Source organism: Monodon monoceros, unplaced genomic scaffold (genome assembly GCF_005190385.1).
Source record: "Monodon monoceros isolate NGI ecotype Baffin Bay Population unplaced genomic scaffold, NGI_Narwhal_1 Super_Scaffold_15, whole genome shotgun sequence".
NCBI classification, from domain to species: domain Eukaryota; kingdom Metazoa; phylum Chordata; class Mammalia; order Artiodactyla; family Monodontidae; genus Monodon; species Monodon monoceros.
In genome coordinates, this window is record NW_021703771.1 from 61079638 (window position 1) to 61107069 (window position 27432).

The 27432-nt window shown below is 35.7% G+C and overlaps 1 protein-coding gene across 11 annotated transcripts in view; it reads right to left on the minus strand.

Annotated features, from left to right (window-relative positions):
- Positions 1-27432, minus strand: part of AHI1 (Abelson helper integration site 1) — a 212064-nt gene that overhangs the window by 125569 nt on the left and 59063 nt on the right. For all 11 annotated transcript variants that reach the window (XR_003793672.1, XR_003793671.1, XR_003793673.1 and 8 more), the window contains 4 exons: positions 26660-26790; positions 24998-25138; positions 13392-13588; positions 9616-9642 (listed from right to left, as the gene is read on the minus strand). Coding sequence is in view for 8 of the 11 variants with exons in the window: in XM_029223601.1 (XP_029079434.1) it covers positions 9616-9642; positions 13392-13588; positions 24998-25138; positions 26660-26790 (496 nt within the window). In the remaining 3 variants the exon portion in view is untranslated. The remainder of the gene's footprint in view (positions 1-9615; positions 9643-13391; positions 13589-24997; positions 25139-26659; positions 26791-27432) is intronic.

Consider the following 27432-nt stretch of genomic DNA (forward strand, 5'->3'; position numbering starts at 1 on the left):
TACCTTTCTGTTTCTCCTAATGTCAGAGAAAGAGGTACCCTTCCATTCAAGATTAATCCCTCCATCTGTCCCCCTTGGGGATATCCTTAAAACTCTTCCAAATTCTACTTCCAAATTCTCTACTGACTGTTTGTCTAAAGGCTATAAGCATAAACCTTTCTACTTTAGTATAAAAATAGAAAACAAATTCTCACTGTGATTCCATAATTTCCTTATGCTTCACTGAAAGTTAAATTTCTTGAAAAATAGCACATAACTGCTATCCATATACCTCAACCATTCACTTTCAAGCAGTACAACAAAGCTTTTATCCATCAGAACACTAAAACTGAAGTTAAAGTCATCGTGGACTTCAAATGATCAAATTTAGCGGATTCATTGAGGCCTCTAAGATAGCTGACATTGTCAGTAACTCTCCTGTTTCTGGGAAACCATTTTTCTGTTGGTGATCCTGCCACTGCCTATGAGTGTTGTTTGCTAGACACACTGGGCCCTCTTCTTCCCTCACAACACAGGGTTATCCTGGGCAGTAATGTTTCTTTCCACTGCTTCATCTGCCTTTTATGCTGATGATTCTTCAATATATTGGGTTGGCCAAAAAGTTCGTTCGGGGTTTTCCGCACGATCCTATGGAAAACCGCGAACTTTTGGCCAACGCAGTAAGACTCTTCTGATTGGTAAGTTCAAAACCAAATTAACCTTTCCCCTGCTGTTCACTTCCTCAGGGAAAGATATCACCAGCCCCCCAGCTGCCCCAGCCAGACAGATGGGCATCACCTTGGACTGCTTCCTCTTGCTTCACACAGAGTCACTCATTAAGTCAATCAGGTGCTCTGGCATCTGATGCCACTCCTCCACAGTTAGTGTTACTGCTGCAGTAGTCTCCTGATTTGTTTTCCTATCTCTTGTCTCTTCTCTAAGTCTTCTTCTATACTGCTACCAGGATGATTTTTCTAAAATGCTAATTTTATTGAGCAACACTTCTGTTTAAAACCCATCATCAACTGTTCCACTGGATAAAATCCATACTTTTTAGTATGGCATACAAAGCTTTCTATATTATAACAACTACCTAGCTTTCCCACCTTACTGCTCCATCTCCTATGTTCCAGCTACAACAAATTGCATACAGCTCCCCAGACATGCCAGGTTGTTGCATGTCTCTGTGACTTGGTTCATGCTGCTCCTGTTTCCTGGAATGGGCTTCCTTCCTGGCTCCATCTGCCTTGTGGATACCAACTCCTTCTGCAAGCTTTCCCTCAAGTATTATATCATGTACGAAAAGCCTTTCAGACTCTCCCAATAGAACTTACCTCCCCCTCCTTTGTCTCTCCACTAACCCCACATCTTCTAGTACTGTGGCACTGGTAACACTTTAGTACGATTACTTACACTGTTAGTTATCATCCATCAGACTGTAATCTTCTTGAGGGTAAGGAACAGGTTTCGTCTACCTTTCTTTAGTAAGTGGCTGGTGTAGCACTAATAAGAACTACACAGAAGCCAAATGCATTAATACATATGAAAACAGTGCATGTTTTAAAACCTTACCCAAATTTAAGGTGGTATTTGTATTCAAGACTTCTCAAATGTAAGTAACTTTTTGATGATAAGAATTACAGAATAATGGGCTTAAAAGAAAGAAACTCATTAATTTACATGGTTTAATACTCCTATTTAAATCTAGAAACAGGAGTGCGAAATAATAGAAAAGAATATATACATATAGGTCTCTGCTCCCGGTTCCTGGCACAGAGCTCCCGAAACCCTTGTGGTTTCCTAATTGATAAGAGCACTGGGAGCATCTCTTGTCCTCATATTTTATCTTTGACTCTGGTTCCTGAAGCTGAGCTCCAAAATCTCTTGGAATTTCCTAGGTGATAGGAATGTCTTTTGTTCTAGGGAGGTGACTCTTGGTGGGCTTCTAGATGGGACTGATCACCAGAAAGACCAAGAAATGATGAGAAGCTTAGAATTTTCAGGCCCACTCTCCATTTTCCAGGGGGGAGAGAGGGGCTGGAAATGGAGTTAATAACTGACCATGCCTACCTGAAGTCACCATAAAAATCCCGACAATATGGGGTTCGCAGAGCTTCCAGGATGGTGAGCACAGGGACGTGCTGGGAGAATGTCACACCCAGAGGAGGGCAAGGAAGGACCATGCCCCCTCCCACATGCCTTGCTCTATGCATTTCTTCCACCTGGACATCCATCCTTTATCATATCATTTTATAATAACCTGATAGACAGCAAGTAAACTGTTTTCTTGAGTCCTGAGAGCTGCTTCAGCAAATCAATCAAACCCAAGGAGGGAGTGGGTGGAATCTCGATTTATAGCTGATTGGTCAGAAGCACAAGTAACCTGGACTCGCAACTGGCGCCTGAAGCGGGGTGAGGGGGGCAGGCTTGTGCGACTGAGCCTTTAATTTGTAGGATTTGATGCTATCTTCAGGTAGACAGTGTCAGAATTAAGTTGCAGTTCACCCAGCTGGTGTCTCAGAACTGGCTGCTGAGGGAAACCCCGCCACCTCTGATGTCAGAAATGTCGGAGTGTGGTAGGAGTGTGAGAGTGAGAGAGACGGGAGGAAAACTGGTTTTTCCTAAAACAAAGGTTCTTCCTGTTTTCTAAGATATCCAGTAACAAAAGTCCATAATTTCTTTTCGTGGCCTATTGTAGCTTGTACTACTCCTACAGCCAAGCCAGTCTTCCAAATACTGTCAAAGTACTTTTTTTTAAAGAAGTTTTAAAAACTTATTTTCATTGGAGTCTTTATTTTTTTAAACCTTCTTATTTTTCAGTGAATAATATGCTCCAAGATAGTTTAAACTATAATACAGACCATTACTTCACCTTTATAGCACTCTTCAATAAACTTTAGCTTGGTTACATTTACATTCATTTAGGGTAGATGATATCAATAATTGAAAAAAAAAAGATAAAGTCCCCTGGCTTCCAGAAGCTTACAGAAGCGTGTGGAAATTCAGACGTGTAAAGATTAGAGGTGGAAGCAATACCATGTAAAACTTAAAAAGAAGGAAAGATGGAAGGGAGAGAGGGGAGGAGGGGGAGGGAGAGGGAAGAAAGAAAAGCGTTGTTCCTCCCTGAGGGAATTCATAATTTAATTCTGGAAAAGACAGGCAAAATTAATTACAATTTAAGGCAGAATAAGCCCAATTATATAACATGCCAGGTATGAATAAATATGTCTGAGAACATGAGAAAAACAGACTAATTCCATTTGTAAGCAATCATACAAAGCTTAATGGAAATAGACTCATACCATTTCTGGTATGCTTCAGTCCACTCCTAAACAAAGGAAAGTGCAAGGAAATTTGTAAATTATAAATTTATGTGTGAGTAGTCCAGGGCTACTGAAATTCAGAGCAATGTAACAGACTTCTAATACCAATTACTATCTCAGAAGTAATCAGATGAGAACTCTTTTATCTTCCCATCATCAAATCTGTATCTGAGCATCTACCCATACTTTCTACCTATGTGCCTATCAGAAAGGATGAAAACGCCCTTCTCTGAAGGCTAGTTTCTCCATTGGTATTCAGGATTACATCCCCTTTCACATTTTCTAGGACTTGAGTCCAGCAATTACCACCTCCATGGGACATTATCAACTTCTCCATCACCATTGAATTATTCCCATCAGCAAATAAATATGCTTTAATATTGTCCATCTAATGTTCCCCTCCAGTTGCTGCTTCTCTGCTCCCCAGTTAAAATGTCTTAAAAGAATGGCCTACACAGTCTCTGCTTTAGATTCTCCCATTCTGTCTTCAACTCACTTCAACTGTGCTTTTGTCTCAGCCACTTACTGAAACAGCACTCATCTAGGTAACCAGAGGACACCACCGTGCCTGTTTTCTGTCCTCATTTTACTCTTTCTCTCAGTAGCATGTGACTGTGTATCACTCCTCTTTCTTAAAATACTTCCTCTGGGATTTTCTGACATACCCTCTCCTGGACCAGGACCTCAGGTATTTAGCTATAATCTCTGCCCAGGTGATCTTACCAAATCTGACAGTTTAGAACAAAAAGGACTTTAGCCCTGACTTCTCCCCTGAGCTTAAGACTCATATATCCAATTGCCTACTTCTCAGCTATGGTCATATTGAAAACTCCACTCCAGTGTTCCTCACCTCATTAAAAAGCACTGCTACACAGCTGCTGAAAGCAGCAACATAGAAGTTATTTCTAATTTCTTTCTCTTACACCACATCTAATCTGTCACCAAGTTTTGTTGAATCTACGTCCAAAATATATCCCAAATCTGTGCATTGCTTGCATTTCCATTATTGTCATTGTTAAGCTAATTAATCAAGGGGACCATTAGACTGAGGTGGCACTAATGCCAGGGTAGCCTATGACCACAAAATCTAAGCCTGTAAATACTTCAAGGTTGCAAAATTGAAACCTAAGGACAACTAATCACAACAGCCAACTAGGCTTTAAACTATAGCCTATCAATAATTTCCTTCTTTTGCTTCTGCCTTTTCTCTATAGAAGTCTTTCCCCAGCTCCTGTTGGTGAAATGCTTCTAATGATTTCTGGCTTGGCCCTGCCCAATTCGAATCATTTTTTGCTCCAAAAACCCTCTTAAAATGTTTAATATGCCTCAGTTTATCTTTTAATACCATCCTAGTCCAGGCCACAATCTCCTCTTTCTTGAACTGAGACCCTTACTCTCCTTTTAAAATCTATTCTCACATTCTCTCTAGCTTAACATCTTAATCACTTGTTTCTCTAATTAAATCAACATCCTAAACTCCTTAAAGAAGGATAGCAGAATATGCCACCCCAAAATATGTCTCTTTGGTATAAGGATTACTTTGAGAAACTTTAGACACAGGAGTTCTGAAGACAGAGTGGAAGTTACCCTTTTGTAAGGGAAATATACTGGGCTGGCCAAAAAGTTCTTTCGGGGAACTTCCCTGGTGGTGCAGTTGTTAAGAATCCGCCTGCCAATGCAGGGGACACGGGTTTGAGCCCTGGTCTGGGAAGATCCCACATGCCACGGAGCAACTAAGCTCGTGTGCCACAACTACTGAGGCTGTGTTCTAGAGCCCGTGAGCCACAACTACTGAGCCCGAATGCCACAACTACTAAAACCCGCACACCTAGAGGCCATGCTCCGCAGCAAGAGAAGCCACTGTAATGTGAAGTCCGCGTACTGCAACGAAGAGTAGCCCCTGCTCGACGCAACTAGAGAAAGCCTGTGCACAGCAACAAAGACCCAATGCAGCCAAAAATAAAAAAATAAATTTAGTTAGTTGTGTTAAAAAAAAAAAAAAAAGGTTCACTGGCCTTTCTCAAAAAAAAGAAAAGTTTGTTCAGGTTTTTCCTAAGGTGTTATGGAAAAATCCGAACGCACTTTTTGACCAACCCAATACACTAGAAAGGGGATCGACTATACCAGGAAAAGAGCTATCATCAGGGACAACTTTTTCACCTGAGAGACTTATCTGCATGGCAGGGTAACCTTGTCTACTAACCAGTTCCTCCTCTCACCTTCCCTTGAATTGCATTCTGCCTCTGAAGCCCCAGATCTCTCCATCCCTTTTCTAGGCTCAGGATGGTATATAAGCCTCAGTTACCTGGCAGCCTTTGGAATACCATAACTCCATGGAGCTCATGTATGTATGTAATTAAAATTGTATTTTTTCTCCTGTTAATCTGTCTATGCCAACTTAATCCTTAGAATAGCCACAGAAACTAGAAGGTAAAGTTTTTCCTCCCCTACATTACCATGCTTACAAGGCCCTTTAAAAGGCACGCCTGATCTCCTGATTTTCTCTCCAACTTGTCAGGAAACACTGTTCCTCCTTGCTGGCTCACTATCCCACTTAAGCTTAGTGGTGTTCTTTCTGCTCCTCCAGCATGCCAGTTTTATTCCTAGATGAGGACTTTTGCAGGACAGGACTAGCTCCTTGTCAAGTATTTCTCTCAGAGAGGCCTTCCATGATCATCCTTTAGAGTATAACTTCCCCCAGTCATTCTTTGTCCCATGGGCCTATTTTATTTTCTTCACATCACTTCTTGCTGAAATTGTTATTTCCTTTTTTGTTATTTGTCTCCCTACAATAGAATGTTCTTATTCACTGTTGTATTCTCCATGTGCGCACATGGTCTCTCTCTCTCACACACACACACACGTGCACACACACACACGCACACACACACTTGGTATGCATTCGATAAATATTTGTTTAAAGACTGTTAATGGAAAAAAAAGGAATAAATCTTCAACAATATAAAAATCTAGATGGGATTTAGGGAAGAAAAAACTTAGGTACCTGGTAAAAATTTACTATTCTGGATGTAACAGATGAGAAATGACATAAATATATTCTGCTTTTAAGAGTAAAGTCTTTTGACAACAGTGTAAAGACCATTCAATGAGGAAAGAATACTCTTTTCAATAAATGGTGCTGGGACAACTAGACAGCCATATGCAAATGGAATAAAATTAGACCTCTACATCACATCATATTAAAAAAAAATAACTCAAAATAATCACAGACCTAAATATGAGTTAAAAATATAAAGATCCTAGAAAACAGAGCAGTAAATCTCCGGAACATTGGGTTAGGCAATGGTTTCTTATATATGACATCAAAAGCACAAGTGACAAAAGAAAAAAATAGATTAACTTAATTTCATAAAAATTAAAGCCTTTTTGTTTTAAAGAATACCATCAAGAAATTAAAAGGGCAACCCACAAAATGGGATAAAACATTTGCAGATCATCTATCTGACAAGAGACTTGTATCCAGAATATATAAAGAACTCTTAAGGTGAACAATAAAAATAAATAATTCTTTTTTTAAAGAACAGGTAAATGAGTTGAATAGACACTTCTCCAAGGAAGAAACAGCGCAACAAAAATACTCAACACCTTTAGTCATTAAGAAAATGCAAGTGAAAATCACAATGAGATGCCACTTCCCACCCACTAGGATGGCTATAAAGACAGAAAATAGTAAGTGTTGACAAGGATGAGGAGGAACTGGAACCACTAGTGGGATTCCAAAATGGTGCAGCCACTTTGGAAAACAGTTTGGTAGTTTCCCAAAATGTTAAACATAGAGTTACCATATGACCCAACAATTCCATTCTTAGATATATACCCCAGAGAAATAAAAACATATGCCCACACAAAAACTTGTACACACATGTTCATAGTAGCATTCTTCTTAATTGCTAAAATGTATAAACAACACAGATGTCTGTAAACTGATGAATGGATAAACAACATGCAATATATTTATACAATGGAATCTTACTTGACAATAAAAAGTAGTACTCATACATGCTACAAATGGAGGACCCATGAAAACATTATTCTAATCTGCAGAAGCCAGTAACAATCAATCACATATTCTATGATTCCATTTATATAAAATGTCCAGAATAGGCAAATCTATAGAGACAGAGAGTATATTAGTGGTTAGCAGGAGTTTGAGTGTTTTGTGTGTGTGTGTGTGTGTGTGTGTGTGTGTGCATGTCCCTACCCAGAAATGGAGAATGATTGCTAAGAGATATGGGGCTTCTTTTTGGAGGGAATGAAAGAACTCCAGATGGTAGTGATGGTTGCACAACTCTGTGTATATAATAAAAGCCAATAAACTGTACGCTTTAAAAGGGTGGATATTATGGTATGTGTATTATATCTCAATAAAACTGTCATAAAAAATAACTAAATACACTAGTAGGTTAATCTTTCCAGACCTTGATTAATTTCCAGAAATGTCATATTTTCAATGACTATTCTACTTTTGTTAAGTACTAGGAATACAAAGATGAATGACGTGAACCTCCACCCTCAGGAAGTTTTCAGAATAGCAGAGGACGTTCTCCATAAAGCCTTTTGCCAAATATGTGCAGGATACTTTACTCTTTGGACATTCAGACAGCATTACAAAAGAGGGGTACATAATACATGTGTTAAAATAAAGAGAAATAGCTCTGAACTGCTAATCAAGAGGATAAACTACTTTTTTGACTCCAGCTTTATATTCTATACATACTTAAGAAGATTTAGTAATCTTAGAGCTACAATCATTACACCAATCATTGCTATCAGGAACAAGTTTCCTGAACATCTGCAGCCTAAGTCAGAATATAGCTTGTTCTCCTTTTTCCCCATCTTCCTTCCCCTTGTCTATATTCTATTTCCTGTTGACTTGTGATAATTAGGTAAAAAAGTGATGGGTCCTGACTGATACTGGACAGCTCAGTGATGGGATAAGCCCAGTGTTTTCTGACACATTTCCTCCATAAGATGCCCCATGTGGAACGAGACAATAGCCAACGTACTTCTGTATTCCAAGCACCTGCCACATGGTAGGAGGTGTCTACTGAGTAAAAACAGTATTTCCACTGCACTGACATTATATAAAGCAGTCTTTGAATATACTAATACCACTTTAATTCTTTCCCTTCTGGAGGTCTCACCTTTCACTTTGTGACATATATAATCATATTTGATAAATAAACGGATGTCTAATTATTCAACTGAATTTTGGGAACAGACAGAAGAAAATAAGAGGGAAGGACGAACATGTGGTGTTATTCCAGCTCTTTTAAATAAAACTTATTTTCTTGACAATTGAGTTAAAGGTTGTACATAAAATAACCTTGCTTGTAGAAGGAAGAAAGCTGTTGTGTTGACAGCATCCCAGATACAATTTAGTTGAAATTGATTAATAATCAAGGGCCTTTTTGTATACCTCCATTTTCAGACCAACTTTGGGGTCTTGGGCAACATACATCACTTAACCTCTCTCAGCCTCAGTTTCCTCTCTTCTAAAATTGGAATAACAATAATATCTAATCTGTCTCTCAGGATTGTTATACAGTTAAATGGGAAAGGAAGTATGAAACACGGTATAAATGATCCAGAGCATTATCAGCACAATATATCATTGCCGTTTATGTGTGGCTTACGTTCATTTCAAGGCTTATACACTTTACTCAGCATTCACCCATTGGAACTGTATTGCTGTCTCTTACCTATAAAGTATCATATAATATTTTTCTCAGAGAAGGAAATGATCTTGCTGGCCCTTTACTGAAAGTATATCCCAATCACTTAATATTTTTAAATCTTAAGAAACATGAAGCTACTTGCTGAATTCTCAGGTGCCAGTATTACTATTCCTTGATAAATCCGAGCTCAAATGCAGAAGATATGTATCAGATGAACTTTGTAAAAGTTCTGTTACAACTATGAACGGTACATTTCAATTCTTTGGTGCATCCCAATGAAAACTAAAGTTATCTTCCTGGTAATAAAAACCACTCACTCTAGAGACTGTCATACACAGTGAAGTAAGTCAGAAAGAGAAAAACAAATATCGTATATTAACGTATATATGTGGAACCTAGAAAAATGGTACAGATGAACGGGTTTGCAGGGCAGAAAGAGACGCAGATGTAGAGAACAAACGTATGGACACCAAGGGGGGCAGTGGGGGAGGGGTGTGGGATGAATTGGGAGATTGGAATTGACATGTATACACTAATATGAATAAAATGGATGACTGATAAGAACTTGCTGTATAAAAAAATAAAATTCTAAAACAACAACAAAAACCACTCACCTTTGCAGCACAGGCTCGTATCACCTCCTAAAAGAAATAGGATAAAATAAGTAAAGAAATACTCATAATTTCATTTAATAAAATATCAACTCTTTTTAACACATTCAGATATTAATCTCTTAATAACCAAAATCAACATTTGGGAGAGTGTTTTTTAATCTATCACCTGCAGGTGTCACTCTGCACTGTTCCAATGAGCTGGAAAGAGTATAAATTAAAGAGACTCAATGACATGATTTTGGTTTGCCAAAGCAAAACGCACTGACAAACAAGACTCTGGAGGGCCCACATGTAACTGCCTCAAGAAAAATTTGTCTCCTCAGTAAACTTCGCATAAACACTAAAATTCTGTACTGGGGCACGAACATATCTAAAAGACACACTCTGAACTGCAGTATATAATTATCTCTATAAATAAGAATACCCATACATATAATTCTCAAATTAATAATTTACTTCAGAGGAAATCTAATAGTAAACACTTCTGAGGAGTAAAGGATATGACTGGAGGACCTACAGAAGGGGACTGCCTACAACTCATGGGATAAGGCCAAGAAAAAGTCACTTTTGAAAAAGAAATTAGTCAAAGGCAACACAAAATAGATGACTTGTAAATTTGCTGCTAGGGAGACACAAATAATATTCTAGTCCAATTAAGGTTGTTAACCAGCATATATCATCAGCCTAGTACAGCACTAGGAAAAAACGGTAACAATCAATGTGGAGTTTAGAAAAAAAGAACTGAAAAAGAAGAGTGTCCTTTTTTTTTAATCTGAAATTTCTAAGGGACATAGACTACATCTAAAGGATATCAGTCATTTCAATCACTAAAAGGAGACAGTAAAACTGACTGTGGGCATGAGATTCTGATTGCCTGGACTGAATCTCAGCTCCAATGTTTCCATCTGTGTGACCTTGGCAATATTGCTTGATCTCTGTAAGCCTCAACATCATCTTCTGTAAAATGGGGATAATACTAGCATCCACATTATAGGATGGTTTTGAGGATTAAATACAGTGAACATGTAAAACACTTAGCACAGTACCAGGAATTCATTATGTCAGTTTCTACTCATAATTAAACAGATGTTAATCATCACCAATTATTATACGGTGAAATCTCCTGTGGGGTAGAGAAAATTAATCTTTTTTTTTTTCAAAATTGGCATAAAACATTTAAAAACCCATTCAATCCCTATTCCTATGACTCTGCTTAACAATCAGCTCTGTGATCACTGACCCAGATATCAGGTTAATTTTTAAAAGGGCAAGTGGTCTTGAGTGCTCAAGCAGCTGGAGAGGTATACCTTCCATTATAAGATGTTTAAGTTTATAAATCAACTTTTTGTGGAACTCTTTACTATTACCAGGTACCCCAGATTCTGAGCAGCTCTGGATACACTAATAAGACCAAATTTCTGGGTTTGAAACCTTAGAAAGAGTTGTGTCACTGCTCTCAAGATACTGTCTACCTGTGAGGTCTTATCTGGATTGCAGAGCCTTTTAGGTATTGCTGCAGTAGTAGCACAAAGTCGGCTCTGTTAAGTACGAAACAGTTAAAAGAGTTTTATTATGAGTAAATGATAAAGCTACCAAGAACAGAAAATTGTCTATGGCATCCTTTCCTCATTCATGAGTAAACACCTATGAAATACCTGAGGAACTGAATTTATTATGCAATTCACACACACACAGATCACACCCTAAACTTGACCTGTATTTTATCAGAAAAGCATTCCTTTTGTGGTTACAAAGAAAGGAGTATCTCCAGGGATACAGTCTTCTACAATATAGAAGTAATATAGTCTTCTCTATTAGACTTCTACATAGAAGACCAGTGACAGAGCCTTTTAGACTAAGTAACAAACCTAACAGGAAAAGGGATTTAGGGTCTACCAAAACACAGCTCAGGAAACAAGAGAAAAGGCATTGTGACCAGAGGTGAGAATCCAGTCAACCTAAATGCTTGCAAAACATAAAAGGAATGGAGCTTCCGTGGGAACAAAGATGACATTTTGTTTTGATTCCCATATATGCTACATACATTCTCAGAGAAAATACACTGCAGATAGCATTTGAAAAAAAAGTTCAGAGAATTCTCTTAACACGGGAAATATATGGTTTTTCAAAAACCACAGCAAATAGACAAAGCTTTCATTTCCAAAGGCAGCCTCAATCTACCACAATCCCAAAGCGTAATTTTTAAAAGGAAAAGTTTAGTAAAAGCTAAATAAATCAATGATTCTATGAGAAACAAGTTTTTCTCTTATAATAAATTATCAATTTACTTTCCCCTTGCCTTTGGTTTCATATCTTAAAAAATATTTTTCTGATTTTATTTTTCTTTTACATCTACTTTCCTTTCATTTATCTGAGGATGACAGCTATAAAAGATGATGCAGGAGAAAAGCTACAAGCCCAAGGTGATTCCAGGATGTTAAGCTTCACAGTGTAAAGATTGACAGATTGTAGGAAACTTGTTTTTATATATCTATCTGTGAGTTGCTCTTTAGCCTGTAGATGAAATCATTTTGCAATGCAAGGCTTTAGACAAGGGCCATTTGTTTTTCCTAGCAAATAAATATTTTTCTCTAATTTTTAGAACTCCATTTATCTATTCATACTTCCTTTTAAAATCTGGAACACATTCATTATTCAATTATTTTAAAATGTTAAAATATAAAGTCTTACAACACTGAAATATTAATTTATAGTCATATTATTCCAAAATTTATACTGATAAATATAAAAAAATTTCCCCCATATTCCAACTAAAGCTGAACCCGTTGTCTGAGTGATCTGCACTCTTGTATACCCCACACTCTCTAACTTTCTGAAGAAAGGAAAGGAGAGAGGAAGAAAGTACAGTCAGAACTAAAAGATGTCTCACTGTAGTTCCTCCTATGCTGGGTTTAAAACTGGTCAATATCCCTATCAAAGAAGGAGGGGAAAGGATGATATTTATTAAATGCCAGGCACTGTGCCACAAGGGGGAACACAACAAGCCCGCAAAGTCCCTCTCTTCAACGTGCTCAGGCTAATTCTCACTAAAAGAACTATTAGGGTCAAAGAGCCTAAGTACTTTTAAGGATGTTCAAGCTTCTCAATACATTTTACCACTTATCTTTGAGAAACACTGTATAGTAATTTATCACCAACAGAATACCACACGACTTTTAACCAAGCATCCTCCTCCTGATTTTCAGCATCTATTTTCCAGTTTTACAGGCAATATCTAGTTTCTGTGGCACTACTTTTCTCTGCAGTGAGATAGAACTTTAAAATACGCTTATGAGACATTTGTACCTACTCTTTTTGAAAGTACATGTTTATTTCTTTTATCCATTTCTTTGTTCAAGTCTCACTATTTTCTTTATTTTTTAGTTCTTGCAGATTAAGAAGGCTGTTCCATTTATATATTTTATGTAGACATTTTCCCAGGTTGGTATTTGCTGTGTGTGCGTGTCTGCATGTTGTATATATGCATATACACACATATACACACATATATTTTAAAATAGAGAAACAAGTCCTGGGCTGATCTTTACAGAGATATCAAGTCAGGAAAGCCTAATAGATTATCCTAAGTTCAGTTTGTTTACTGCAGTTAAGTGATTTTAGAACAAGCACCAGAAAGGAACTATAAAAGTATAAGAAAGCCTAGTTTTAAGTAACTACTTCGTTCAGTTAATATTTATTGGCATGGCAATGTAAAACAGAACTGAAATGGTTTTAAAGTTTCCAACTTCTCAACTGCATAAAATAAGTAAACATACTGTGACAGAATCAATCCTCTGTTTCACTTGCTGCATCTTCATTGAAGAATTTTCAGTGTGGACATAGTCATCAATCTGAAAAGAGCCCTGATGAGGCAGTCTAGGGCAGATGCATAAAGCATCTTGATTTTGGTGTATTCCAGGTAATGGAAAGGTTCCATTGTAGCGTTTGAACATTTCAGCCTCCTGCTGGGCAACTGGAAAAATTAGTCCATAATTAGTTCAAATCATCACAGCAAAAGCATAATGAAATAATTAAGCCATGAAATTGTAGCATTAAAGGAATGATCAGAAAGTACATAATACATTTTAAATACTGGGTAATAATAATACAACACGATGAACAAAATGTGAAATTATTAAATACTGTAAACCATAAAAAAGGAAATATAATAATTTCATAGATAACTTCATGTCAGGTAGTATAATTGAGCCTTGAAGGCCATGCAGTATCTTGGTCTGGTAAACATAACAAATCGGAAGGGGACTCTAACTTTGAAGAGGTGCATACAGAAAACACAATATAAAAAATCAAAGGCATAATATAATAAAGAAAACACAAAAACAATAATTATTCACAAACCCATTTCCTTAAAACAACTGTTTTCATATCTTCATACCTCTATCTTTATTCATATATACATTTTATGTAAGATATCATAGTGTAAACACAATTGAACAGTTTTTCAATTTAAATGTAAGTTTTTGCATATTTCTACAACTATGTAATTACCATTTATAAATGCTTTACAATGTCTCATCTCAGGAAGCGCCATAGTTTATTTATGTATTCTCCTATTGCTAAATATTTACAACGTTTTCTGTTTTCCCTCATTATAGGCTATGCGTAAGTACTTTCATAATTTATTTTTTAAAAGAATCCTTTCTTTGGATTTAATACCCCAGAGTGGAATAGATGGCTCAAAGGGTGAATGTTTTTGATGATGATGGTGACGACGACAACAAGGGTATTAGCACCTGTACTGTACTTTATGATGTTTAGGATGCTTTCACATACATTATCTCATTTGATCATTTAAATAAATGAATTTGAAAATTTTTAAATGCCTGTAGGTACAAAGGAGAACAAATAAAAAGCAATCATTTAAAATAGTATTTTCTTGATTATACAATTATATAATTTAAAAATCCATAAAAGAAAAAATTGACAATTTTGGACTTCATAAAAATTTCAAATGTCTGTTCTTTCAAGCTCTTAAGACAATTAGGAGAAAAGCCAAAGGCTGGGAGAAATATTTGCAAATCATATACCTAATAGAGCATCACTTGTATATAAGAAACCTAACTCTCAAAATTCAATAATCAGAAAGCAAACAAGCCAGTTTTACAAATGGGCAAGAGATCTGAACACATGATTCAGTGAAGAAGATACATGGATGGTAAATAAGCACATGAAAAGGTGCTTAACATCATTAGTCATTAACGATAAGCAAATTAAAACCACAGTGAAATAGCACAGCATACCTATTACAAGGGCTAAAATTTAAAAGACTGGCCATTTCAAACTTAGCAAGGATACGGAGATACTGAAATACAGACTAGTGGTGGGAAGGTTAAGCAGCACAACCACTTTAGAGAACAGTCTGGAAGCTTCTTAAACATATGTCTGCGCTGGGATCCAGCTCTTCTATTTTTAGGTATTTATTCAAGAGAAATAAAAGCATATGTTTATACAAACACTTGTAAATGAATATTCACAGCATCTTTATTTGTAATAGCTAAAAACTGGATAAAACCCAAATGCCCATCAACAGGTGAATGGAAAAACAAACTGTGATATATCAATACAATAAAATAATACTCAGAAATAAAAAGGAACTATTGATAAACTTGAAAACACAGATTAACTTCAAAGTAATTATGAGTGAAAGAAGACAGATCAAAAAAAGTACGTGGTATATACTGTTGCACTCATATACAATTCTAGGGAATGAAAATTAATTAATTCATAGTGTTTGTCTGGCAGGAGGGGGAGGTAGGGAGAGATGACCAAGGAGTACAAAGTAACTCTGGGGGATGATGGATGTGTTCACTATCTTGACTGAGGTGATAGTCTCACAAGTATATAAATATGTCTTGACTTATCAGGGTGTACAGTTAAAATATATGCAGTTTATTATATGTCAATTATACCTCAATAAAACTGCTCACAAAAAAGTGATAGGAGTTAATATTCAAAGAGTCCCCATAAAATCAATTAAAAATGAATAATCCAACAGAAAAATGGGCAAATGACCATTACAGAAAATTCACAAAAAGGAGAACTATATATTCAACTTCACCACTAATTAAGGAAGAAATAAGAGGAAAAAGGCAAATTAGAAAGTGATGTTTCTTTTATTGCTTGTTCAACTATCCCACTGTACCTCAAGATATTTGTTCCCACGGAACAAACTGAGTAAGTGTAGCCAGATGTGTACTGAAGTGTTCCTTAAAACACTGAAAAACATATAATAGTGGAATTATGCAACAATAGTTGTTTAAATTATGGTGTATTCATTTAAAGAAAGAGAATTCAGCCACTAAAATTATGTACAGATGTATAATTATCATGATAGAAAATTGTTCATAATATATTATTAATTGGAAGAAAAACATTTATAAAGCAATAAAATGAATATACAAAATGATGATCACTTTCTTTTTTAGTTACCAACCTTGGTTTCATGAAGCATGAATTTGAAACAGTGCCTACAAAAAAATTTAGGTCTCTGATCTTTATATTCATGTACTACTTCATTCACATGTTCTAAGTGAAGAACAGCTCAATGATAACTGGGGCTCTCTCCCTGCAGACCTTGATGGTGGTAAGAACCAGGGGATGTAATTGAGGGAGAAGACCTGCTTACAGCCCACCCTTGCTGTGATGCAGGTTCCTTAGTACCAATTACTGTTTTCAGATGGAAGTGTAGCTGTGTCTACACTTAGATTTCTGTGGGTTTGACTACTATTGTTCAGTATATAGTTTGGACTTCTTTTCATAGCACTCAGAACATTTATTTACCTCAAATAAAAGATTGTTTAAAGAACAAAGAGAAACTTTGAAGCTGTAAAAGAAGAGTGCTCAATGGACTGGAGGTTTAACTTTAGTAGATGGGTCAGCGATGGATGAATCAACACATAAAAATCCCGTTCCATGATCTTTCCCTGATTTGCTTTTCAAAATTGTCCTCTTAACATTTCATTGGTTTTTGCTACTATGAATGGAAAGTAAAACTGGGTTTAATTATTTAATGGCATTTTCTGACTCCCTATGTTTTTGTACTTGCCAGATACACAACTACAATTTCACCTCAAGCCCTGAGTGGGTGAGTATGCGTTAGAAGCACAGAGGCTGATATAAGCAACAGTTATAAGGGACGGTAGGGTTTGGGTATTTACCTTACTCTTTTTGCCAAACTGTATTTTCTAAGTTTTATGCTGTGCTAAACATGTATTATTTTCCTTTTTTAAAAAAGGAATTTATTTAACTAGTAAAAAATAACCAAAGGCAATTGCCTGCCTATTTATCTGTTTATTTTTCCAGGCATTAAGGATGCCTTTCAGAAAAGATTAAAATGGCCTAAACGGATGCACATGACAAAAATAAACCCCAAACAATTATGAATACTTGTTTCTGTTGTCTAAAGGGAATTTTCTATACGAAAGCCATCTGACTGGATTTCAAGGAGGCAAATTAACACCCTACTTTACCTTTAGCACCTCTAGTTCTGTGAAGACAGCCATAAAAAAAATCTGCAGAAATATTCATAAAGACCTAGCTTCTCAGATACTACAAACTACAAACAAGCTGCGATCAAGGTCTTGCATTCTTTCCCTTCCCCGGCCCTCCACAAATACCTATTTGTGTAAGACTATACAGATTATTTCCCTGTAAAATAGGTTATACTAGATGATTTCTGAAACTCCTTCAAGCTCTATGCTTCTAACAGTTCAAAGGTTTCTAAATCATTTTCATAGAGGCCATGGTTAGAGAATGATGTTGCAATTAGGTAACTGTATTTCTTCACTTAGTCATTTTCTCTTCCTTGTACTAATTTAACTTTGTATGTTTAAAACTTAGCTCTAACCTAACTAATACGTTTAAAACTCACAATTTTAAGTCTCATCCCTATCCTTTCATGACTCTTAGAGGAGTGCACTACAGCAGCCTCTGGGAATACAAAAACACTGCCCCGCTCTTGGGGGGTCTGAATTTTTGGAGGTCAACAAGAAATTACTGCTATGTGCTAAGTGGTACGGCAGAGCAATGGACATGGTGCTGAGAACACAGAGGCGGCAACTACATTTGCTTAAAGGAAATGCAATTTCCTTTCCTTCCTATATCCATCAAAATACTTCTAAATTTACCTACTATCACCTGTAATTTGGGATTCTAGACTTTACACAATTAAAAAAATTCTTAAAGTGTTTTCATAACTGACCCTCTTTCTTGATTTATATAGTAAGTTCAGTGCTTCTGTGTATGTTCTGGCCTTAAACAATTATAAAAAAATAATGTGGTTTTCCTCAGGAGATCTTTATCTTTATAGGAGGAAGAATGGAGGAAATAAGATATTTCAATTCTGTGCCCTTTGCATTTGAAAATAATACAAGGTTTGTTATTATTAAAACCTATGTGTACTTATATTATTGACTTTATAATAAAGTACAACTAAAAAATAGCATGGTCTTTTTCTTACACTATATTAACAGTAATATTTCTTTGTGGTTCAACATTTAATACCTTTGGTCAAGATCTGCTATTACACATACCCCTGTTACCGTGTATAGTCATCTTACTGGATACCTACTTTACTTATCAATATTTCTATTTCTAATTATAATATGATTACTGTAAGCTGGTAGGTCTACTGCTCTAGTTTCCTAGCATTCAACAGTTATGCAGCATCCTCCTTCTCTTCCTCTCACACTTGCGGTGTGAAGAGAATCTCTGTGGTCTGAATGTTGTGTTCCCCTAAAATTCCTATGTTGGAGTCCTAACCCCCACGGTGATGATATTAGGAGGTGGGGCCTTTGGGAGGTGATTAGGTCATGAGAGCAGAGCCCTCATGAAAGGGATTAGTGCTCTTATAAAAAAGACCCCAATAAGGTCTTTAGCTGTACCATGTGAGGGTACAGCTAAAGGTGCTGTTTATGAACCAGAAAGTGAGCTTTCATTGGACAAAGAGTCAGTGCTTTGATTTTGGACTTCCCAGACTTCAAAACTGTGAGAAGGAAATTTCTGTTGTTTATGAGCCATCTAGTCTCTGGTATTCTGTCATAGCAGTCCAAACTGACTAAGACAAGGATGTTCAAGGGCTTATAATTTTTTACTGTATTTCACTGGGCCTGACTTGTTCCTGCTTCAGCGAATCTTAAGAAACTGCGTCAATGGATCAAAGAAGTTCTACTGAGTAATACTTCAATTCTTGTAGCCTGAGTGTATTTCAGGGCCTGTTCATAATCCTGTATTTCTTGAAATATTTTATGTCATGTAGAACTTATAAAGTGTCACTAATAAAACTTCAAAAAGCTATACAAGAAAGTGTAAAAGACTCATGTCTCATAGCCAACCAAATGGGAGAGGGTCTACCATCATTCAGCAAATCTGTTAGTTGAACATCAAAAACATAATAAACTATCTCCAAATCCCCTGGAGCACATGCATTGTAGTTTCGTTGGTTTCCTATTCCATTATCAATCATCACACATCACGCTATTCAACTGAAAGTGTGGGACATATATACTGCTACAGAAAATAGCTAGCATTTCCCTACTGCAGCCTGCTTCATATATCTATGCTCCATGCCTTGCTTTCTAGTTTCATTTTATCCTTTGATAAAACACTGAGGTAAAATAGAACAGGTATTATTTTAATTTTTCAGGTGAAAGAACAGATCCAGAAATGATAAATTTTTTGACCAGGGTCAAATAGAAGGTGATGGCATTTTGTCTAGGACCAAAATGCTCTAATTCCTACTTCAGTCTTTCCCTCCACACTGTTGTCTATTTGGAGCTGTACCATTTTTTTCTTTTGGGGGGCACTGTATTTTTTTTTAATTAATTAATTAATTTTTTGGCTGTGTTGGGTCTTTGCTGCTGCGCGCAGGCTTTCCCCAGTTGCAGTGAGCGGGGGCCACTCTTCATTGCGGTGCACATGCTCCAGGTGTGTGGGCTTCAGCAGCTGTGGCACATAGGCTCAGCAGTTGTGGCTCACGGGCTTCAGAGAGCAGCCTCAGTAGTTGTGGCGCACGCGCTTAGTTGCTCCACTGCATGTGGGATCCTCCCGGACCAGGGCTCGAACCCGTGTCCCCTGCATTGGCAGGCGGATTCCCAGCCACTGTGCCACCAGGTAAGTCCCCTGGGGGCACTTTAAAAAGCACCAATGTAAGCATAAGAAAATGCCTGGATGAGGAATTCAGGGCTCTGGTTTGTGCTCAAAGGCATTAAGTTGACTATGTTTTCCATACGTCCTGAATCCTTGAATGACATAAGCTTTCAATGAGAGTATCCCTCATGTGTGGAATATTAAAACAGATGCTTCAGGATATAACCAAGAAATAGGTAGCTTCAGTATGTCTTAAAATTTGGCATTTCTATCTCAATTTCCCCGACTAAGCTAATAACAGATATCTAAAACTCTAACCTACAATCAGTTATATATGTTACTGCTTAGTCTTATCCAAGTATGAGGATTACAACATCTCAGTTTGCTTTTGAATCAGTCGTAATTAGTACTTCAAGAACACCATTAAATTATAGAGACAACTACAGATGTTAAATTTATTTCAACTAGACATTACCTTATTGCAAAAATATTGTAAAAGTAGTGACATTAAAATTTGATATTACATAAAGAAAAATCATATTTTGGACTATATTGAGAATATAATGGCTTAATGCATTATAATTACCGCCAACATTTGTAAAGGAGTGAACAATTAATAATGATACTAGACAACCAAAGCTCCTTTTACTCTTAAGGGGTCTTCCTAAATATTAAAATTGAAAACAAACACTACATTTCACCACAGGTATATTTGGCTACCTTCTTAAGTTACTTCATGAAATAGGAAATGCAAAGACTAAATAAGTAGCTGTGGCAGATAGCTTAATGTTTTAAGAGCATGGGCTCTGGAGTCAGACAGCCTGGCAAGTGTTGTCATTTTACCAATTGTGTGACCTCAGGCAAATTACTTCATGCTCCCTGTGCCTCAGTTTCATCTGTAAAATGGGGATAATAATGGCAACTGTCTTGTGGGGATTTGGGAGAACTGTATGAGAAAATGCATGTAAAATACTCATGAGAGTAGGGGATACTTAATAAATAAATAAATAAATGCTTGATAGCATAAATACTTGATAAATATTACCTACTACTACTACCACTATCATTATTAGCCCCAAATTTACGAACTGATCATGCCTTTCATTCTATATTTTTATAAAATGTAAGGGGAAAATGCTATTCTATGGGATTTTAAATTCTTATTTCAAGTATTTATTGCACATCAGTAATATAACAGGTAGGATGTTAGACATAGGGCCTTGTAAACACCATGGGCTTTTTGGTACTGAGCAAGTTATATAGGAATGTAAAGGTATATATTGCCCTGAATTCTGGTAAAACATGTCACAATGTGAAAAATAAACCTATTAACAATGACGATGCAGCTGATCATTAATAAATACGAGTCCTATAAATAAAATCATGTTTAGTGTCAATGGTAGACTGCTTTTCAGTTTAACTAAAATTCTCCCAGAGGTTTAATTAACTACTTAGGAAGCACAAAAGATTGGAAAAGAGCATGGTTCTGATTCCTGGGTTTCACAGCGCTGTTCAACTTGGCACACAATAAGTGCTCAATGAAGATTTGTTTTACGTAAAACACTATGACTGAAAAGCACTCCAGAGTTAATACTGATTCACAGGAGATACTGCCACCTAGTGAAAAATTAGGCTCATTACCTGGGATTACCGTATAATGCTGAGAACTTCCCAAATTAAGACTTGATCCTGCTTAAAATACTACACGTATATTCAATATGTGCCAGTATTCAGACTAGGTACCAGTAATAAAAAGACAAATAAGCCTCCAACTCTGCTTCCCACAAAGTATAGACAATATAAAGAAACTGCATACTCCACAGAGAGGCATAGAATAGTTTTGTAGAAAAAAAAAGTTTGCATATTAGACAATCAAAAGCTAATATTTCAGGAAATCTGCTAAAAAGGCAGTTTAGTGTAGCAAATGAGAGCATGGACTCCAAGTCCAGCCTGTATGGATCCAAGTCCTGGCTCCCATAATGGGAATAATTATAATACCTATCTCATAAGATTACTGTGAAAACTTTAAAAAATATGGGTCAAGTGCTCAAAATAGTACCAGGAACATGGAAAATGCTTTGTAAGTATTAGACATAATTATGATTACATGCAGAACAGGATCCTAGAGATTGATTAATAACAGAACATTAATTGCTGAAGTCTAGCTTCATACATTTAATTCATTAGAAGCCGTTTCTGACTAGTACTCTGTTATTATGGGAATCCTAAAAGTACATTATTTGTGGTACACTGTGACTAAATTTTGTATTACTAGATGATTAACCCTTTCAACATCAGGCAAATAAAACTGCCTTCTGAAAGTAAAAATCATATTTCTTACCAAAAAAAGCAAAAAGTCAGTAGAATGAAAGACCCAAAAGACCACAACCTGAACACATGCTTAACAGGGAAAGATGCTTGCTGACTCTTCACAGATTTTGCTAGAACTGAAAGATGGATGATACATTTAGCTACCACTGTGGTCTCATTCACAGCTTATTTAACTGATAAAAAAGAAATGAGCTCGCTCCATTTTCCTTAAAAATTGCCTAAATGTATCAGCTGCTCTGATAAATACTATCTAAAAAATCACGTAACTGTTTTGTATCTTTCAAATTTTTTACCATTAAAACATTTATGTAAAACTACTTATAAGCTTTATTTTCAGACAAGAAAGTGTGAGCAAAATAGTCCTGTGTTAAAAGATAAATAAAATATCAGGCAAAGGTATAATAGGTCAGTAATAAATGTTATAATTTTCATTGAAAAAATTTAAAGACTTCATGATTCTGGCCTGTATTTAATGAGCAAAATATTTTAGAGTCTGAAACAACTTTTCATTTTTTCATGGTTATATAACATTCACAAGAACTGTGCTAAATCTTGGATTGCTTGAGATCACATAACTTTTTCCTAAACTGCTTCTTTTTAAAAATAGGCAGCAAAGAGTCGGGAAAATGTGTTGAAACATTTTGAGTTTTGTTTGTAAAGGTGTGTTAGTATATCAAAAATTGTGTTCTAAATACACTGCACAAAATATTTTTATTTAATATGTGTATTAACTGAACGTTTAAATTTCTAAAACACTCATGGAAATCCCTCATTTACATTAAGATACTGTGGGCATAACATAATGTTCTTAACTTTATGCATTTACTTTCTAATACAACTGACCTAGAAAGGTACACACTCTAATAAATAAAAGGAAAAGGCTGACCAACAGAAAGAGTGAAAGAAAGGGAAAAAAACCTTTTTTTCCATTTCATTCCACACAGAGAGAGCATATTAAAACATAAGTTCCCATAGAGTCAAGTGTATACAGGTTGGATGAGCACGGTAACAACCCACTTTATCTTTTTTGTTTGTTTTAGTATAGTGCGTATCAACTTACAAAGTACTTTCACAGTCCCTGTCTCATAGCACCCTCGCAAAAAAATCTCTTAGGTAGGACAGATATTAGTGGTTGTAGGACCATTTACTAGATAGGGAAATGGAGCTTCAGGAAGGCAAGAGGCTTGTGCAAGGCCACTAAAGAAACAGAACTGAGCCTAAAACTAAATGTTTTTGAACTCCTAAACACTTGGCTCTTTCTACTTATGCTTCTAGAATGGACTTCTTAGTCTAAATGTCTATTGTCACAAAGCCAAATGGACAAACCTAACTGGTCTAATCTACTGATGAACTTCTATCAAAGACAAAAAATAAACTAAAGAAAAAAGGTGAGACTGGAGCTTTCAACTGCAGTTTGTAGTGAAAATTTCAAAAGCCTAAAAAGCAAAATAGAAATTCAATGAAAACTGTGGTGAAACTTCTGAAGAGTTTGAGGAAATTAATTGAGTGCCTATTTCCTATATAACAGTTCCCATTACAAAGTAAATAGGTATAACTCTTCTTTCTGTGAAGATTTAAAGTTTATAAAAGAGAGACCTGTTTCAGGACATATGTTTGAACTAGACAACAAACTTGGACGCTGGATGATTTGAGAAATCCACTTGTCTTTTCCCATAGTCAGGCAGTGTTTACTTTTGCTAAATTTGTTTGTAATAGTAAGTGGTATTTTGTTGTTTAACAGTTCCACCATCAGTAATACTGTTCTGTAAATCTGAATATGTGTCAGAGAAATTTATTATTTATTCTTTGTAAAATTCTTTAAAACAGGATAAATCTCAATTTTACACATTATTTTCTAATATAATTCACCTGTAAAGGCATAATAAAATCCATACTATGATCAAGAACTTCAGGTTTAGAGCTTAACTCAATTGTCTAACACTTAGCACTTACCACAAACATTAACCAATTCACACTGTATTAATGCAGTAAGCTTAACCACTTGCATTTCATTAACTTAAAACACTCTGTCTAGATAGTTCCACAGCAATGTTACCTGTATACATATTTGCATATTTATGCATTTATGACATTGTGTGGAAGCCATCTTAGCTTAGCAAAAACAGTGAATGATATTATAAACAAAGCAGAGAGTAATAAAAACCATTTATTTTTGTACAATAATTAATATATGAAAAAATAGAACTGCAATTTTGAGAGTGTCAGCACTATCAATACCATGCAGAACAATGAAATCCTAATTTCAGGACAAAAATTAAAGAAATATATGAAAAATAGCATAAATCCAGATAATTCTAATAATGCCATACTATTTCTGAAAAATGTGTCCAAAGTCTTTATTTCCTTATTATTTTCCAAATTTATAGAATAGTGTAATTTTAGTGTAGAAAAAGACGTTAGATTTCTAATTCCAGATCTCATTTTCATTGACACTTGATTTTTTTGCCTTCTTTTATGTTAAGAAGCTCTCAAAATTACAACTTATTTAAACTATGTGCTTTGGTAAAAAAGAAAAACAAATAGGAAATTAACTCAATATTCAACTAAAAACATTACAGATCCATATTTCCTAAATGTTATTTATCTTTTAATTTAGACATATTCCCAAATAATTTTTAGGTGAATTTTATTTATTTAAATTGATTTACAAAGGAAGTGATGACTACCTTTCTGTGATTACAACGTAAGAGCACAACCATTATGTGTACTTTTGATATTTAAACTCCATAATAAGAGTGCTCATGGAAAAATAAAATGTTATAATAATAATATGATCTTTTTAAGTTGCTTGGCTTTCATAGTATATTCAAGAGAGCTTTGTTAATACAAAGGATGACAGTTTTCACAGAGTTCATAATTTCCGGTTCAGTCTAAATGTAAAGGTTACTCTAAATATTCTCCTCTTATCAAGTGGTGGACTTACCATGGAAATCATAAATATATAGAAGAATTGGCTCATTCTGCCCAAACGCACAAAATGCAACCATATTTTCAAGTGGATGATAAGCAATATCTCGAATGGGTGACTTGAATGGCAGGTCAGAATACATTGCTACTTGTTCTCCTAAATAAGAAAAGACATTCAATAATTTGTACCATCTCAGATACTTCTCATTAGAAGATTACTCTGTAGCTTATTAAAAAAGATTTATAGTAAGTAATGATAAAGCTCACGTTATTTATATAAACACCTTTAAAACGTATAAATATTTGAGTACCACTATATTAAATAATTATCTTTATTTTTCATTCTGTTGGTCCTCCTTTTTCTACTTCTCAGTCCAACCTCTTCACGGAGGTATTCAAGGCACGAAGTAAAGACAAAGAGCTTGGAGGTAGAGAGACCTGACTCTGAGATCTGACAGAGCTGAGCAAATGGCAACTAACAAAGAACTCCAGGGAGAACTAGGGGAGGAATGTCAGGATTAAAACTAAAGAAACTCTGGTTGGGAGAGGTTTAGTGAGGAATTAATTTTTTCTATTTTTCTTCCAGAGGCTGTTTGACGTACCATCTGCTTTAAAGATGCATATGATAATTAATGACTAAAAGAGGCCTACAGCAGAAGTTTAAGTTTGAAAATCAGAACTCAAAAAGCAAAGAATCCAGTTCCACGGGTTGCTGGGGAAAAGAGATTTATGAACACTTATGAACTGATGCTGAAGTATCAAAATATAGTAAGAAAAAAAAAAAAAAACTATAAGTGAACTGACTAGTCAAAAATGCCTAAAGGGAAAGATGAAGAAAATAAAAAGCTGAAGTCAAATACTTCTCCTTAAAGAAATTTTAAAGTAACTTTTATAAAATTCTTTCTACTGCTAAAAAAAAATGTTTATGTAGTTTTGGCTTTTCTTTTAAAAAGCAAGGTGAAGCACAAATGAATTGCCCAATATAATAGCTTATGTTATTGAAAAAAAACTGAATTACAGAGCTTCCCTGGTGGCGCAGTGGTTGAGAGTCCGCCTGCCGATGCAGGGGACGTGGGTTTGTGCCCTGGTCCGGGAGGATCCCACATGCCGCTGAGCGGCTAGGCTCATGAGCCATGGGTGGTGAACCTGCACGTCCGGAGCCTGTGCTCCGCAACGGGAGAGGCTACAATAGTGAGAGGCCCACGTACCACAAAAAAAAACAAGAACAAACAAACCTGAATTACAGTAAAACTGCTATTAAGTTTCAGACATCCAAAACTGACAGGAGTATGTTTGTTTCTAATAAAAATGTAGATGGTTAACCATTTGTATACCTAGTTGTACTCTAAATTCAGTTTATAATACTGTGTTTTGTATTACAGTCATCATTAAACACTTCTCTAAGTTCAACAATATCTCATTACCAGCAAGGAAAGAATAAACCTTGAATTACAATGTGAAATTCTAAATCCATGAAGATATCAAAACCATAAAGAACAGAATTTAATATAAATTTAGACTGCAGCTGAATTCCATTATCAGCTTTCCAATTTTGAAAAACATAACTGAGAACCTGAAATCAGAATTTCCTTGAAAATTACACCATAAAATTGTAGTTTTTATACTTCATCAAAAACAAAACAAAAAAACTGTTTAAGTTCGATGAAATACTATTTACCTGTTTCTGGGTTCCAAACATATACTATACCATCCTCACTTCCAGCAAAGAGAAAAGTCCCACATGGTGTCAAAGTACTGTGAATCTTCTCTCGATAATTTGCTGCACCTACAAATTTCCTTGCTGCTAATCTAGGAACCAAAAAGATTTTACAAATGAAACCTGTCTTACCCATTTAAAAGACTGGTGGTAGGAAAACTTTTAAATACTTCATTTGCATTTAACAAACAACTTGTGAGAATCTGTTATGCAGGATACATTCTATGATGGATGCAGAATAAAGAAGAGATAATCCCAGAGCTCAGGGAGCTTATAATTTAGCAGGAGAGAGAAGAAATGCATTAAAGTAAAATAGAAAGTGGATGTAGAAAGTGCCACAAAAGAACAGAAGGAGTACTTTTCAGATTTGGATAGGAGAGATGATTTCTAGCTATGGAGCAAAAGACTACTTTGGAAGTAGCATTTGTATTGGTTACTAAAAAAATGAACAGAATTTTTATATTCTTATATTTTCTCCATGTGATAAAGTTTTAAAATCAAACAATGAATACTTGATCATTGCAGAAGTATTAGACAAAACATTATTGAATCATCTATTAAATATGGTATATAACCTTCCAGGCTTTTAAACTTATGAATAATAACAGCTAACACTGTTTTAGTGCTTATTATGTGCCAGGTAGGTACTATTATCATCCCTGGTTTACAGAGAAGATATTACATATACTGCTCTGTTATCTGCTTTTTTCAGTCAACAATGAGTCATGAATAAT